The sequence below is a fragment of the Acipenser ruthenus genome, chromosome 52 (assembly GCF_902713425.1).
Source record: "Acipenser ruthenus chromosome 52, fAciRut3.2 maternal haplotype, whole genome shotgun sequence".
Taxonomy (NCBI): domain Eukaryota; kingdom Metazoa; phylum Chordata; class Actinopteri; order Acipenseriformes; family Acipenseridae; genus Acipenser; species Acipenser ruthenus.
The window spans coordinates 1427188-1444261 of NC_081240.1; the positions used below are offsets into that span (position 1 = coordinate 1427188).

Consider the following 17074-nt stretch of genomic DNA (forward strand, 5'->3'; position numbering starts at 1 on the left):
TAAATCTGAGGTGTACTTTGTGTATTGTCTTGTCATTGTGCGTTTATATTATTTTTATTTTTGAAACCTGTAACCTGCTGCTTTTATTTCTAGCACGCCTTTGTAAACGAGCTACTTGTAGCTCACATGGCCTTCCTAAATAAAGAATTAAAAATCAAATAAATAAATAATAAAGAGCGCGTCGCGTTTCCGGTTATAACCGCACTGAAATATACTGGCTTTAAAACAAGAAAAGACAACCGATGCAGCTGCGCAGCAGAGACAAGAGAACGAGGCAAGCGCGTTTATTGTTTGGAAAGTAACTGTAATGTTATTACTGCCATTAAAAGCTAAACGCGGCATATTACCTCGTTATTGACTAAAGTAATATTATTACAGTAAGGCGTTACTAAAGTAACGAGATGCCGTTCAAACCGTCATCACAAACATACGTGTAATAGAACATTCCTTAATTTTACATGTTATAGATTTGGGGCTAAAACACAAAGTCAGACTCTTCAGCCCTGATATTAAACAGTTGTTAATATCAGTTGTTTAATTCCTAATCTTAACATTGTAATATTTGTTGGGGGATTTAGAAACAGTTTCATAGAATATCTGATTCGGCAGTTTCTGCTCCCCCTGCTTGTCTAAACCTGGCCGCAGTCCCAAACCCCGCCTCTCAGAGCTTTACACAACTCCAGGAAATCAGCGCAGTGAAGTTTCGTTTCTTGTGAAATCGTCAGTCTCTCTGTCTCGCTGCAGCAAGAATGGCTTCAAAAGTATGGTCAGAGGATCGGTTCAGCTGTCCAGTGTGTCTGGAGCTATTGAAGGACCCAGTCGCTATTCCATGTGGACACAGTTACTGTATGGGGTTTATTAAGAACTGCTGGGATCAGACTGATCATACAGGTGTCTACAGCTGCCCCCAGTGCAGAAAGACCTTTACCCCAAGGCCTGATCTGTGCAGAAACACCATGCTGGCCGAACTTGTGGAGGAATTAAAGAAGACAGGACTCAATCCTCCTCCTGCTCAAAGTTATGCTGGACCTGGAGATGTGCCGTGTGATTTCTGCACTGGGAGAAAGTTCAAAGCTGTGAAATCCTGTTTGACGTGCCTGGCCTCTTACTGTGAGACACACATCAAGCCTCACTATGAGGGGGCTGCTTTCAAGAGGCACAAGCTGGTCAGTGCAATTGGAGATCTGGAGCAGAAGCTTTGTGCTGAACACCAGAAGGTTTTGGAGGTCTTCTGTAGAACCGATCAGACGTGTATTTGCTGGTTGTGTACAGACGAGGATCACAAAGGCCATGATACAGTCTCAGCTGAGAAAGAAAGGACTGGGAAACAGGTAAGGGTTTGAACTATTTCCTTGTAGCTATCCTAGAAGATAAGAATTCCCAGGGATATTTAACATGTCTGTTTACTAGGTTATACAGTTTCACATCAGATCAGATTTTAATTGTATATTAAGAGCTATTTAATGAGCCCTAGTTTTTTAATTGCTCTATCTAAACTATGATGTGCTACAATGTATTTCAGGGTGTAACAGGGGCGTTGTTACGGGTGTGGCTATCGCTGATTGACAGGAGAGACACAGGAGGTTTTCTATGATACAAAAAACACAAAACATTTAAAAACTAAACACTGCTTGAAAACAACTAAAAAATAAAAGTTGACCAAACAAGAAAGGAGGTCCCGCTCCAGGAACAGTCTCCCTGACACCTCCTCTCTAGACTTGGGTGGGATTAAAATCCCCTAAACTTGTTCCCTATTCCATCCAGTGCTAGCGATCCTGGTTAACTCACACAGTGATCCGAGATACATTTTTCCTCTTGTGTTTTTCTCACCCTGGTTAACACACGCAGTCGTGAGGATCCTACAGCAACACTCTCCTTCCCAGACAGTCTGTATCCCTACTTGTAGAACCAAGAAACTGGCTTTTCAGACCCTTTTTAAAGGCATGTGGCCAGGGCTAATTGATAATCAATTAATCAATTAGCACCTGGACACATTCCACACCTGGATTTGAATATGCCCTGCCATATCTAGCACACACTTGATTATCAAAAACATTATTTACAATCAAATAAAAACACACTGTTTACACGTGCAGGACCTCAGCCCTGCCTCACAGGGTAAGAAGGAATTGTTCAGCTGTTTTGTGGTGCATTGGAATTTGTAGTGTAAAATTAGCATGATTTATATTCCTAGTGTTTTTTTATATGTATCTTGCAACATAATAAAATCATAGATCAGTTTCATTGTTTAAGATATTATAGTTTAATTAGTTAAACTTTTTAAAAATGACATTCCCAGAAAAGTCAAGCACCTAATTTAAAAAAGCAGAAAAGACCAAGATTAATATGATATTCAATATACAAGATTAATATGATATACAATATACAAGATTAATATGATATTCAATATACAAGATTAATATGATATAAAATATACAAGATCAATATGATATACAATATACAAGAATAATATGATATTCAATATACAAGATTAATATGATAAACAATATACAAGATTAATATGATATTCAATATACAAGATTAATATGATATTCAATATACAAGATTAATATGATATTCAATATACAAGATTAATATGATATTCAATATACAAGATTAATATGATATTGAATATACAAGATTAATATGATATTCAATATACAAGATTAATATGATATACAATATACAAGATTAATATGATATACAATATACAAGATTAATATGATATTCAATATACAAGATTAATATGATATTCAATATACAAGATTAATATGATATACAATATACAAGATTAATACGATATTCAATATACAAGATTAATATGATATTCAATATACAAGATTAATATGATATTCAATATACAAGATTAATATGATATACAATATACAAGATTAATATGATATTCATTATACAAGATTAATATGATATTCAATATGCAAGATTAATATGATATTCAATATACAAGATTAATATGATATTCAATATACAAGATTAATATGATATTCAATATACAAGATTAATATGATATTCAATATACAAGATTAATATGATATACAATATACAAGATTAATATGATATTCATTATACAAGATTAATATGATATTAAATATGCAAGATTAATATGATATTCAATATACAAGATTAATATGATATTCAATATACAAGATTAATATGATATACAATATACAAGATTAATACGATATTCAATATACAAGATTAATATGATATTCAATATACAAGATTAATATGATATTCAATATACAAGATTAATATGATATACAATATACAAGATTAATATGATATTCATTATACAAGATTAATATGATATTAAATATGCAAGATTAATATGATATTCAATATACAAGATTAATATGATATTCAATATACAAGATTAATATGATATACAATGTACAAGATTAATATGATATTCATTATACAAGATTAATATGATATTAAATATGCAAGATTAATATGATATTCAATATACAAGATTAATATGATATTCAATATACAAGATTAATATGATATTCAATATACAAGATTAATATGATATACAATATACAAGATTAATATGATATTCAATATACAAGATTAATATGATATAAAATATACAAGATCAATATGATATACAATATACAAGATTAATGATATTCAATATACAAGATTAATATGATAAACAATATACAAGATTAATATGATATACAATATACAAGATTAATATGATATTCAATATACAAGATTAATATGATATTCAATATACAAGATTAATATGATATACAATATACAAGATTAATATGATATTCAATATACAAGATTAATATGATATTCAATATACAAGATTAATATGATATACAATATACAAGATTAATATGATATTCATTATACAAGATTAATATGATATTAAATATGCAAGATTAATATGATATTCAATATACAAGATTAATATGATATTCAATATACAAGATTAATATGATATTCAATATACAAGATTAATATGATATAAAATATACAAGATCAATATGATATACAATATACAAGATTAATATGATATTCAATATACAAGATTAATATGATAAACAATATACAAGATTAATATGATATTCAATATACAAGATTAATATGATATGCAATATACAAGATTAATATGATATTCAATATACAAGATTAATATGATATGCAATATACAAGATTAATATGATATTCAATATACAAGATTAATATGATATACAATATACAAGATTAATATGATATTCAATATACAAGATTAATATGATATGCAATATACAAGATTAATATGATATTCAATATACAAGATTAATATGATATACAATATACAAGATTAATATGATATGGAGTAGTGTTTAGGGCTCTGGACTCTTGACCGGAGGATCGTGGGTTCAATCCCAGGTGGAGGACACTGCTGCTGTACCCTTGAGCAAGATACTTTACCTAGATTGCTCCAGTAAAAACCCAACTGTATAAATGGGGAATTGTATGTAAAAAATAAAGTGATATCTTGTAACAATTGTATGTCACCCTGGATAAGGGCATCTGCTAAGATATAAATTAATAATATTAATAATATACAAGATTAATATGATATGCAATACACAATATTAAGATGATATTCAATATAAATCAGGCAGAAAAAATAGCTTAATTTGGTGCGTTAAAACACATTTTTACATGATTAAAACAGATATGTTTCAGTTAGTTTAAAACGAAATTTAATAACCTATTTAGGATTTTGTTTGTTAAAATCTACAATTTCTTTTGCTCACCCTACTAGTCCCCTCTTTCCTTTGCTCTCTTCCACAGTGAAGTCCTTCTGCTCACGGGCTCATTCTTCTGGGGATTTTGTGTATTTAGGCATTTTTTACACTGATTTCATTGTTTTGTATCAGTGCTGTTTTATCTGTGTTTATCGATTAAAAACGGAAATCAGAAGCCCTAAATATCCATTAAAGAGAAAGCTGCTTCAGTTTCCTCGGTGCTTGACAAAACAAACATGTAACACATGCTAGATCAGCCATCATTCACTGTTACTAGTATGAAACAGTACCATCTAGTGGACAGCTACTGTGGATCAAGTGTCCTTTTGTATTGCTGGCAGCTGTGCACTAGATGGTGCTGTATCTTACTACTATACACACATGTTGTCTGAAACTGCTGCCTTTGTCCAAGTTTAAACCACCTCCAAGGAAGTTTTCAAATTAATTCAGCTATCACATTTAAACATGGATTAAAATGAGTGGTGCAATTTCATTATATTTAATCTTTTAAATGTTTAACCTTGGATTCATTTTAAATAAGGATTACATATAAATCCTGGTTTAAAGTTTTGTGCAACATGATTCAAATATAATCCTTGATTTAATCTGGGTTAGTGGTTAATCCACGCTGGTGCATTCGACCCTTAGGGTATCTGTGTGCATAATGTGTGTATCGTTACACAGAGAATTGTGAGGGTCTGGAACCAACTCCCCAGTAATGTTGTTGAAGCTGACACCCTGGAATCCTTCAAGAAGCTGCTTGATGAGATTCTGGGATCAATAAGCTACTAACATGATTTAGACTCTGATATAGTAAGCAAACTCGTTAAATTTGCAGACGACACAAAAATAGGAGGAGTGGCAGACACTGTTGAAGCAGCAAAGGTCATTCAAAATGATCTAGACCGCATTCAAAATTGGGCAGACACATGGCAAATGAAATTTAATAGAGAAAAGTGTAAAGTATTGCATGCGGGCAATAAAAATGTTCATTATAAATATCATATGGGAGATAGTGAAATTGAAGAAGGGAACTATGAAAAAGACCTAGGAGTTTATGTTGACTCAGAAATGTCTTCATCTAGACAATGTGGGGAAGCTATAAAAAAGGCTAACAAGATGCTTGGATATATTGTGAGAAGTGTTGAATTTAAATCAAGGGAAGTAATGTTAAAACTCTACAATGCATTAGTAAGACCTCACCTAGAATATTGTGTTCAGTTCTGGTCACCTCGTTACAAAAAGGATATTGCTGCTCTAGAAAGAGTGCAAAGAAGAGCAACCAGAATTATCCCGGGTTTAAAAGGCATGTCGTATGCAGACAGGCTAAAAGAATTGAATCTATTCAGTCTTGAACAAAGAAGACTACGCGGCGATCTGATTCAAACATTCAAAATCCTAAAAGGTATAGACAATGTCAACCCGGGGGACTTCTTTGACTTGAAAAAAGAAAAAAGGACCAGGGGTCATAAATGGAGATTAGATAAAGGGGCATTCAGAACAGAAAATAGGAGGCACTTTTTTACACAGAGAATTGTGAGGGTCTGGAACCAACTCCCCAGTAATGTTGTTGAAGCTGACACCCTGGGATCCTTCAAGAAGCTGCTTGATGAGATTCTGGGATCAATAAGCTACTAACAACCAAACGAGCAAGATGGGCTGAATGGCCTCCTCTCGTTTGTAAACTTTCTTATGTTCTTATGTTCTTATGTTCTAACAACCAAACGAGCAAGATGGGCTGAATGGCCTCCTCTCGTTTGTAAACTTTCTTATGTTCTTATGTTAATCTAACTTCATATAAAGGGGGGAGAGGTGTGAAAACACAGCCTGCTCTGAAATAGTCTGTATTGAATGTGACAGGATATCACTCAATGCCCTGTCAGAAATGTCACTGTGTCACTGTGTTTATACACAGAAGCAGCTGGGAGAGACACAGACAGAAATACGACAGAGAATCCAGGAGAGACTGAAAGAAACTGATGAGCTGAAACAGGCTGTGGAGACACTGAAAGTGGGTATTGACAAGAGGGGGGTATCATTATTATTATTATTATTATTATTATTATTATTATTATTAACAGATGGACTGGAACACATCTACAGAAGTTTACTGTCTATCCCTGATGTGTTTTTGATATCAATTCTAACCATGTCTCCTCTACTGTGTTCTTTCACTCAGAGATCTGCATGCATAGAAATAAAGGAAAGTGAGAAGATCTTTACTGAGCTGATCCGATCCATTGAGAAGATCCACACTGAGGTTATTGAGCTGATTGGAGCTAACGAGAAGGCTGCAGTGAATCAGGCTGAAGGACGCATGAAGAAACTGGAGCAGGAGATTGCTGAGCTAAGGAGGAGAAACACTGAGCTGAAACAGCTTTCAGAGACAGAGGATCACATCCATTTTCTACAGGTAACATCACTGCTTGTTAGAAAATCTCAAGTCCATAACTGGGACGGTTTCAGACAGACCTCTCCAATTGAATGAATCCTTGCTTTCCCCCAGGAATGTTTTGGACCCCATTTTGTTTCACTGAAAACTCCTTTTCCCCACTTTCCTGTTGTAGAATTTCCAGTCTCTCTGTGCCCCTCCTGAAGCTGGAGACTTACCCAGCGTTACTGTCAATACAGACATCTCTTTTGGGGCTGTGAGGAAAGCTGTATCTGAACTTAAAGACCATATTGAGGACTTCTGCAAGGGTGAATTAGTCAAAATAACCACAACAGGTTGGTGTGAAATAGATCCATTTGGTAGAGATTTCTCAAATAGACCATGGCTTGAGGAGGGACAGGACCTGCAAGACATTAATAAAGACCTCTTGCAGATTGTTGACTATATGAATATTGGAGGAGGGAGGCAGCAGGGAAGAATGAGCAGAGAGGAGGGATTTTTACACCCTGAAATGCCGTGAATAAGCCTTGTTTCTTTTCAGATTGCTGTTTGGAGTCTTGTGTGTGTTGTGTATTAATCCACATGTTTCAATTCTATTTCTCTCTCTTTTTTCTGGCCAGTGAATAAAGTTGCAGTTTACAGTCTGCAGGCTCCAGAGCCAAGGAACAGAGCTGAGTTTTTAAAATGTAAGTCTGTTTTCACTGAAACATTTGATTGAAAGATGTGTCACTCCATTGTGAGAAGAGCCAACACTACAGAACAGGGAGGGGTGGAGCTTGAGGGCAGCAATTATTATTATTTATTAGTAATTGTGAAGCCATTAATCTACACTCCTCTCCATCAAGTATTGGTTCAGATGAATACATGCAGGGAGGAGGGAGCAGGGAGGAGGGAGCATGGAGAAGATATCAGGGAGCAGGGAAAATGGAGGAAGGAGGAGGGAGCACTGTGGAGGGAGGAGGGAGAAAAGAAGATTGAGGCGGGAGCATAGAGGGAGAAGGGAGGAGAGAGCAGTAAGGGTGCATGGATGAGGAAGCAGGGAGGAGGGAGCATAGAGGGAGGAGGGCACAGGGAGGAGGGAGCAGGGAAAAAGGAGGAGGGAGGATGCAGCAGGGAGCATGCAGGAGAGATGAGGGAGCAGGTGAATTGTGTGAATTGTGACAGGAGTTAAATTAGGTGCGATCTTTCATTTTCCATTTTAAACGTGATTCAAATGCGTTTGTCTAGACTGATGTGAACTGGAGGAACGCTAATCAAAGTTTTTCAGTGTTTATATTTATGTCATGTAAACTAGATAACTCTGCTATTCAGAAGAAGCTTCTTTTTATACATGGGATACAAAAAGAAAAACTGTGTCATGTAAGATATAGCAAAGTTATATTTAGAAAAACCAAGATGTGAAACAAAACAGAGCACAGAAATGACACATTTTTGCATTGTCGTTGAGACACTAATGACTCAATAATCATCAATTGAATTTGTAAAAGGGGGGAGAAAAGGTCACACACACTGCCTATCACACACACACACCCTGCCTATCACACACACACACTCTGCCTATCACACACACACACACACACACACACACTGCCTATCACACACTCACACACACCCTGCCTATCACACACACACCCTGCCTATCACACACACACACACACACACACCCTGCCTATCACACACACACACACACACACACACTGCCTATCACACACACACGCACACACACACTCACACTCACACGCTGCCCCATGCAGTATTTTTATAATCTCAGGTGAGCATTTTTTTCCCTTACTCTGCTTAGTTTATGTCAGTGAGTTTTTAAACAGAGAGTGAACTCCATAAAGAATTGTATTTAAAATAGCAACAACTTTGATAACGTGAACACAGTTTAAAATAAGGTTTGCATTGTGTGAGACAGTACAGAGAAAACCGCGATTGCTGTGGTCTGTACTAGGAGTGATACGAGACTGCAACCAAAGAGAATACTTTCAACTTGTAACTTAAAAACAGCCCGTTCCCTTTCAAGCACGAAATGGGTATCAACCACTTTAAAAAATAAATAAATAAAAATACATTTAAAAAAAGAAACTCTTCTGATAATAAGCTAACGTTTCCTGGAGTTTTTCAGGTGTTGTGGGGCTGAATTCTTCTTCTCTGCAGAGTGACATTCCTGTTTTGTTTTTGTTTTGTTTTTCTGTCGTCAGGGTTTCCGTGGCAATTGTTAGGGAGCGTGTTAAAATGACGCGCTTTCACATTTCTATTTTTCCATTTCTGTGTTCACCGGTTTGTTCTGAGGGTGGTTGTGTTTGCTCACATTTCTGTGAACCCTTTTTGTGTGAAGTGGATTCCCTTCAGTCCGAATCAGAGTGTATTTCAAAGCCCGTTGGTGTGGGTCCGGGTGATTTTTCGGGTGTCCGGTTTCTCCATGTTCGCGGTGACTCCCTCATGGAAGTGCAGCTCTGTCCTCAGATGGGATGCGGAGCGGCTGTTGCCGAGGTGGTTCCGATGTTGGAAACGCAGGTTTCTCTTGGATTGATCAGGGAGGGCTGGACGGGTTTCTTTATAAGGGAGGAAGGAGCAGGGAGGATAGAGGAGGGAGGATGGAACAGGGAGGAGGGAGGGGGGAGCAGGGAGAATGGAGGGGGGAGCAGGGAGGAGGGAGCAGGGAGAATGGAGGGGAAGCAGGGAGGATGAAGGAGGGAGCAGGCAGGATGGAGGAGGGAGCAGGCAGGATGGAGGATGGTGCAGGGAGGAAGGAGCAGGGAGGATAGAGGAGGGAGGATAGAACAGGGAGGAGGGAGGGGGGAGCAGGGAGAATGGAGGGGGGAGCAGGGAGGATGGAGGAGGGAGCAGGGAGGATGGAGGAGGGAGCAGGGAGGATGCAGGTGGGAGGAGGCAGGGGGGAGCAGGGAGGATGGAGGAGGGAGCAGGGAGGATGCAGGTGGGAGGAGGCAGGGGGGAGCAGGGAGGATAGAGGAGGGAGCAGGGAATAGGGAGCAGGGAGGATGCAGGTTGGAGCAGGGTGGAGGGGGGAGGGAGCAGGGTGGATGGAGTAGGGAGAAGGGAGCAGGGATAATGCTTGTGGGAGGAGGCAGGAGGGTGGAGGGAGCATTCAAGAGGGAGAAGGAAGCATAGAGGAAGGAGCAGGGAGTAGGGAGCAGGGAACAGGGACTGATGAAGCAGGGAGGAGGGAGTGATTTGAGGATGGCGCAGACAGTGACTGTTGTATGTTTCAATTCTATTTCTCTCTCTTTTTTTCTGCCCAGTGAATGAAGTTGCAGTTTACAGTCTGCAGGCTCCAGAGCCAAGGAACAGAGCTGAGTTTTTAAAATGTAAGTCTGTTTGCACTGAAACATTTGATTGAAAGATGTGTCACTCCATTGTGAGAAGAGCTAACACTACAGAACAGGGAGGGGTGGAGCTTGAGGGCAGCAATTATTATTATTTATTAGTAATTGTGAAGCCATTAATCTACACTCCTCTCCAACAAGTATTGGTTCAGATGAATACATGCAGAATGACTGGGGGAGGGGCATTTGTTGCCTGTTTTTCCACTCAGACCTTTCTCTCCCTAAATATCTTGGTATCCCTGAATAGATAATCATCCCATCTTTTAATACATGTACAATGCATGTGAAACCAGTTGTGGGGTAAAATGAACAGCTATCCCTCCCAGTCATCCTGTGCTGGTAGTAAATGTATATTGCAGTATCACTGCACTTGTGGGATGGATTGCTCATTAAAATATTAGACAGATATTTGAAGAGTGGATGATATTCTATTGAAGATATTTAGTAAGCAAGGGGTCTGATTGGGTAAAATGGCAACACATACCCTGTAGGAACATTAAGTGAACTGTAATTCTATGCAGAGCTGCATTTGATTGGTTCCAATTGAAGAAGTTTGATAAGATCGAGGAATTATTATGAACAAAACAATCAAACAGCAAGAGGGTTTAAAGGGTTCATAAGGACCTTTGTATTTTATTGTGTTGCATGTTCCCATGTGTTGCTACAACTGTTTACGTGAGGTGTGTGTATTGTTTTAATTATTTTTATTTTTTTTTACATTTTGACCACTTTTTTATACTTATAGATGGCTTCACATGTAACTGCATGGGCCTCTCAGAACTACATTTCCCATCATCCTCCTGCTCACATATGTAATTGAGATGGAATTACCAGTGAGCAGGAGGATGATGGGAAATGTAGTTCTGAGAGGTCCATGCCGGTCCACAGGAAGCCATTTTGAGGCAGGGAATGCAATTTAAAAGTTTAAAAAAGTGGTCAAAATGTATTAAAAAAAATAATTAAAACAACACACACACCTTCCATAAACAGGATGTGAGGATGCAGCAGACAATGACTGTTGAGTTTCTCAGTGATTTGACTTTTCTAACCGTCTCTCCTCTACCCGTCCTCTTCTCTTCAATCAGATTCCTGTCAGCTCACACTGGACCCCAACACAGCGCATAGAGATCTCTGTCTGTCTGAAGGGAACAGAAAGGTGACATGGAGGAGAGAGACCCAGAGATATCCTGATGATCACTCAAAGAGATTTGATATCTGGCCTCAAGTGCTTTGCAGAGAGGGTTTGTCTGGGACTCGCTGTTACTGGGAGATTGAGTGCAGTGGGGGATGGGCTTCTATAGGAGTCACATATAAAGGAATCAGCAGGAAAGGAGGGGATCATTCCTGTGGCCTTGGATACAATGACAAGTCCTGGAGTTTGCGCTGCTCTGATTCCAGTTACACTGCCCGGCACAATAACAATGAAACTACAATAACTGCCCCCCACTCCCCCAAAATAGGAGTGTATCTGGACTTTAATGCCGGCACGCTGTCCTTTTATGGCGTCTCTGACACAATGACCCTCCTGCACAGATTCCAAACCACATTCACTGAGCCGCTCTATCCTGGGTTTTGGATTTATTTTGGTTCCCCTGTAACAATCTGCCAGCTGAACTAGACTGTTTTGTGTTGTAAGAAACCCTTTGTATTGAACTCCCTGTCTGTCCTCTCCACTCCTCGGGTGAAGGGAATGTTCAATCTGACACAACTTTGGATGAAAGTTAGGGGGTAAAACGGCGCCACCTGCAGAGCGAAACAAGGTGAATTATTTGTTTTTAGAAATTAATGGATTTCATACGAAATAACTGTATTTAATTTCTTTTTTAAGAATTGTTATGTTTTATATATATTTTAAAAAATGGCATCCTATAGTCAGTGCTGTAACAGTTGTTAAAAAAAGTGACCTTAAGTTTGCTTTATTGTGTGTGTTTTTGTTTTTTGATTTCCATAAAATGTTTAATATTTCAGATTTTAGTAATGTGATTTAATTTTAAAAAATGATTAACTGACTTTTTCTTATTTATTAATACTCTTAACACGTTTTTTCAAATGAGAATGAGCAAGTAAGAGGGGCATGAGAGAGAAAGAGGTCTGGTAAAGCATAGGGAAGCATTGTAAAGCACAGAGAGGTGTGGTAAAGCATAGGGAAGCATTGTAAAGCACAGAAAGGTCTGGTAAAGCATAGGGAAGCATTGCAAAGCACAGAGAGGTCTGGTAAAGCACAGGGAAGCATTGTAAAGCACAGAGAGGTGTGGTAAAGCATAGGGAAGCATTGTAAAGCACAGAGAGGTGTGGTAAAGCATAGGGAAGCATTGTAAAGCACAGGGAGGTCTGGTAAAGCATAGGGAAGCATTGTAAAGCACAGAGAGGTCTGGTAAAGCATAGGGAAGCATTGTAAAGCATAGAAAGGTCTGGTAAAGCATAGGGAAGCATTGCAAAGCACAGAGAGGTCTGGTAAAGCACAGGGAAGCATTGTAAAGCACAGAGAGGTCTGGTAAAGCATAGGGAAGCATTGTAAAGCACAGAGTGGTCTGGACTCTAACCCTGGGCTTGAGACTCAGCTCAGTGATTTGGATTCCTGAACAGCTTCTTAGTAAGGTATTATTCAGCATGCCGCCGCACCGTGAACTAATAAGAAAAGACTTTCAGTACCTGGCAGGCTCTTGTGACATATCAGGCGGGTCATTCTCTTTCCTCCTTCTTCTTCTCCTTGGAGTCGGGTCCATGCCTCTCTCTACTGAATCACTCGTTCCTCAGTTAGCTGTGTTTCTCCTCTGCAACACAATTGAAACAAGTCCGTTGTTAAAGAGTACAGCGCTTCAAATGTCATTTTTCTTTCTCTTTCTTTAGAGCGGCCCCTTATCTTTTCATGCTGTTTGAAATCATCCCGAGCGCTTCTTGTTATCACAGTTACTCAAATGCTGGGTTCGTTTTTGGAAACGTCTGTGTTGCTAATGGAGTGCCATGGGAGCATTTTATTTTAAACAATTTTGTATCAATTAAGATTATGTTTCATTTTGAATTATTAATTTTGAACTTTAAATATACAGGTTAATACTAACAGTTACAACAGCACTTAATAGGAAAAAAAACACATGATCTTTTTGTATGTTTTGTCCAGTTGTTCTGCTTGGATTTTGGTGTCTGACCTAATTTATATTCGAGCTTGAGTTTCTCGCACTGTTCATGTCGTTAGGGTTACCCGATTTGCCCTGAAAAACTAAATAAGACGTTCTTTTTCTCCAAGTCACTGACGCAGTACCAAAATAACAGTATTGTGCAGTAAAGAAACAAGGACCAGGGGTCACAAATGGAGATTAGATAAAGGGGCATTCAGAACAGAAAATAGGAGGCACTTTTTTACACAGAGAATTGTGAGGGTCTGGAACCAACTCCCCAGTAATGTTGTTGAAGCTGACACCCTGGGATCCTTCAAGAAGCTGCTTGATGAGATTCTGGGATCAATAAGCTACTAACAACCAAACGAGCAAGATGGGCTGAATGGGGCCTCCTCTCGTTTGTAAACTTTCTTATGTTCTTACGTATTTAACACAATAATAGTTTTATCAAATTATAGTGGAATAGTTGTATGCTTGTGTCTTTAGGAAATATCAGTTTACAAAAGCTCTCTTATTTTGAAGACTCCATGTTCACAAGTATGCGGAAGCCCCTTTGGCAGTCAGCATACTCTGACATCATAAGTCACATGACCGGAACCTGCGTGACGTCGAGTTATTTTGCTTAAACATCAATAATAACCGAACAACGAGGCTGACTTATGCAGCTCTTTCTCTGGATGTATCAAAAGACATCAGTAGTATGGTTGATAGAATCTTATTTAACTTTATCTGGAAGAACAAAACTCATTATATTAGAAAATCAGTAATAATTAACAATCTTGAATCTGGAGGACTTAACTTTCTTGATTTTTCTACCTTAAACAATACCTTTAAAATAAATTGGATTAAACAGTTTATTAAAAATCCATCTTCAACTTGGAACTTTATTCCTGCATATATTTTTAATAATCTTGGTGGTCTAAGCTTTCTATTAATGTGTAATTACAATATTGAAAAAATTCCCATCAAGTTATCAAATTTTCATAAACAAATGCTTCTTTCTTGGTCTTTAATTTATAAACATAACTTTTCTCCACACAAATATTTCATTTGGAATAATAAGGATATTTGCTATAAGCATAAGTCCTTATTTTTCCCCAATTGGTTTAATAATGGCATCATATTAGTTACTCAATTGTTTAAATGTAATGGTAATCTTCTTAACTATACAGAATTCTTGTCCACCTTTAAATTACCTATTACAGCAAAGGAGTTTGCCATTATTTTTGATGCTCTCCCTAGAGGAGTGATCACTTTACTGAAAAATGATTTGAAAGTATTATCTTGCCCTCCACCTTCCATAGACCCTTGTGAAACTTTTATTGGAAAATATTGTTTAATAGATCATTCTAAAAATAATAAGCGTATAAGATCTCTTTTCCAAAATGATCTAGTATCCATCCCTTACGTTATTTCATATTGGGACGGGTTTATTGAAGGTATTGACTGGAAAAAAGTTTGGATTTTATCCAACAAGTACTTATTAACTAACAAAGTTAAAGAAGTTTCTTATAAAATAATACATAAATGTTATCCTGTTAAAAACTATTTGAAGAAACTGAAACATGGTATCGACCTGAGCTGCTCATTCTGTAAGGACTCCACTGAAACAATGTTGCATTTATTTTGGAATTGCAGATACTCCAGATTTTTTTGGAAAGATTTAATTACTTTCACCAACAATAATATTAAAAAAGAAAAAAAAACCTTAAATTTCATATTGGTAATGTACTGTTTGGTTTCACTAACTATAAGACCAGTGAAAATAATGAGTATTACATTATAAACTTGATTATTCTAATGGCCAAATTTCATATTCACAAGTGTAAATTCTCTAATCAGAAACCTTTCTTTTTTCTTTTTGTAAAAGAAATGGAACAGTACATTAAGGTTACTAAGATGTCCAATAATAAAAAAGCTTTGAAAACACTTCATGTATGTAACCTATTTAATATTTTTTTGTAATTGTATTAAGCCCACCCCCCTGGCTTCCATTATAATATGTTCACTATTCTGTTTTTTTTTTCTACTTTCTGTACATTCTTTGTTTATTTCAATAAAAATGCATTAAAAAAAATAAATAAATAAAAAAAAATAACCGAACAACGAAGAAGAAGAAGCGAAAAGGACGGAAAATATAAAGAAAAAATGATGTAGCCTATCATTGTGATAAGATGAAATATTGAAGTACCTTGACAAGATGTTTTGCCGGTATGCAGTTCCGGGTCGTACCGACTGACTTTCAACTCTGATTATTAGTATTATATTTATGTGTGTTGTTGTTATTATTATTATTATTATTATTATTATTATTATTATTATTATTATTATTATTATTATTATTATTATTATGGATATAGTTTTATTATCCACTATCCTCAACAATACGAAGTATAAAATCGACTCGCACAAGCGCTCCTCTTCACTGTAGCTGAAGCGAGCTGCGGGTCACATGACACAGGAAGGAAATGTCTTCAAAGCAGTTCCTTGGGTTGGGCAGCAGCTGGTTCATGACGAGAGAGAAACACAGACCTGTTCAGAGTCATGCGAGTCACGAACGACTTTAAATAATCCTGTGTGTGTCTTTATCTCACCTCGCTCGACCCGCTGACAAGTCTTGACAGCCCGCTATTAATAATGAACCGGGGAAATGCTGAGGTTCCCATGCAGCTGTGGAGACATCTTTGTTTCCTCCTCCTTGAAGTCATCTCCGTGTCTGTATCTCCGAAATCACTCGTTCCGCAGACAGCTGTGTTTCGACTGTGCAACACAACTGAAATCATTAACGAGGGGAGCACAGAGCACCCCGATATACTCACAGCAGAACAGCCTCCATTCACAAAACCTATAGCAACGCGATCATTAACGAGGGGAGCACAGAGCACCCCGATATACTCACAGCAGAACAGCCTCCATTCACAAAACCTATAGCAACGCGATCATTAACGAGGGGAGCACAGAGCACCCCGATATACTCACAGCAGAACAGCCTCCATTCACAAAACCTATAGCAACGCGATCATTAACGAGGGGAGCACAGAGCACCCCGATATACTCACAGCAGAACAGCCTCCATTCACAAAACCTATAGCAACGCGATCATTAACGAGGGGAGCACAGAGCACCCCGATATACTCACAGCAGAACAGCCTCCATTCACAAAACCTATAGCAACGCGATCATTAACGAGAGGAGCACAGATTTGTACTTTCCAGTAAAATGTAATCTTTCTATATTCCAATCTGTGCCAAACGTCACTTTTAAAACCCGTGTATTATGAATGTAAAGCCTAGTCCAGGTCTGTCCCGCGACACATCCGTTTCATTTACACTGTAATGCGGACTCACAGGAACACAATATTTCTACCTGTGCTGAGTGGGAGCTGCAGAGGGACTGTGTTTTACGTAACTTCGTTAAACTGCAATAAACTCTCCTTCAGAC

The 17074-nt window shown here is 37.6% G+C and overlaps 1 protein-coding gene and 1 long non-coding RNA gene across 2 annotated transcripts; one reads left to right on the forward strand and one right to left on the reverse strand.

Moving 5' to 3' along the window:
* The first annotated feature begins 668 nt into the window (after positions 1 to 668).
* On the forward strand, positions 669 to 13112 carry LOC117432639 (tripartite motif-containing protein 16-like). Its single transcript, XM_059016246.1, has 6 exons — positions 669 to 1331; positions 6688 to 6783; positions 6952 to 7185; positions 7340 to 7499; positions 7785 to 7850; positions 11600 to 13112. The coding sequence occupies exons 1-6, from the start codon at positions 750 to 752 to the stop codon at positions 12130 to 12132; spliced, it is 1671 nt and encodes a 556-aa protein (XP_058872229.1). The 5' UTR covers positions 669 to 749; the 3' UTR covers positions 12133 to 13112.
* On the reverse strand, positions 11522 to 16827 carry LOC131723003 (uncharacterized). Its single transcript, XR_009320097.1, has 3 exons — positions 15825 to 16827; positions 13167 to 13288; positions 11522 to 11653 (listed from the first exon to the last, which is right to left on the reverse strand). It is a non-coding gene; the product is annotated as an uncharacterized LOC131723003 (long non-coding RNA).
* Between the last annotated feature and the right edge of the window lie 247 nt (positions 16828 to 17074).

What these genes read in the sequence shown, in the direction of transcription:
- LOC117432639 (XM_059016246.1), top strand. Translation starts at nt 750, where the DNA reads ATGGCTTCAAAAGTATGGTCAGAGGATCGGTTCAGCTGTCCAGTGTGT. An exon ending in AGGCTGTGGAGACACTGAAA is followed by an intron (nt 6,784 to 6,951) that starts GTGGGTATTGAC and finishes TCTTTCACTCAG; the next exon opens with AGATCTGCATGCATAGAAAT. An exon ending in CAGAGCTGAGTTTTTAAAAT is followed by an intron (nt 7,851 to 11,599) that starts GTAAGTCTGTTT and finishes CTCTTCAATCAG; the next exon opens with ATTCCTGTCAGCTCACACTG.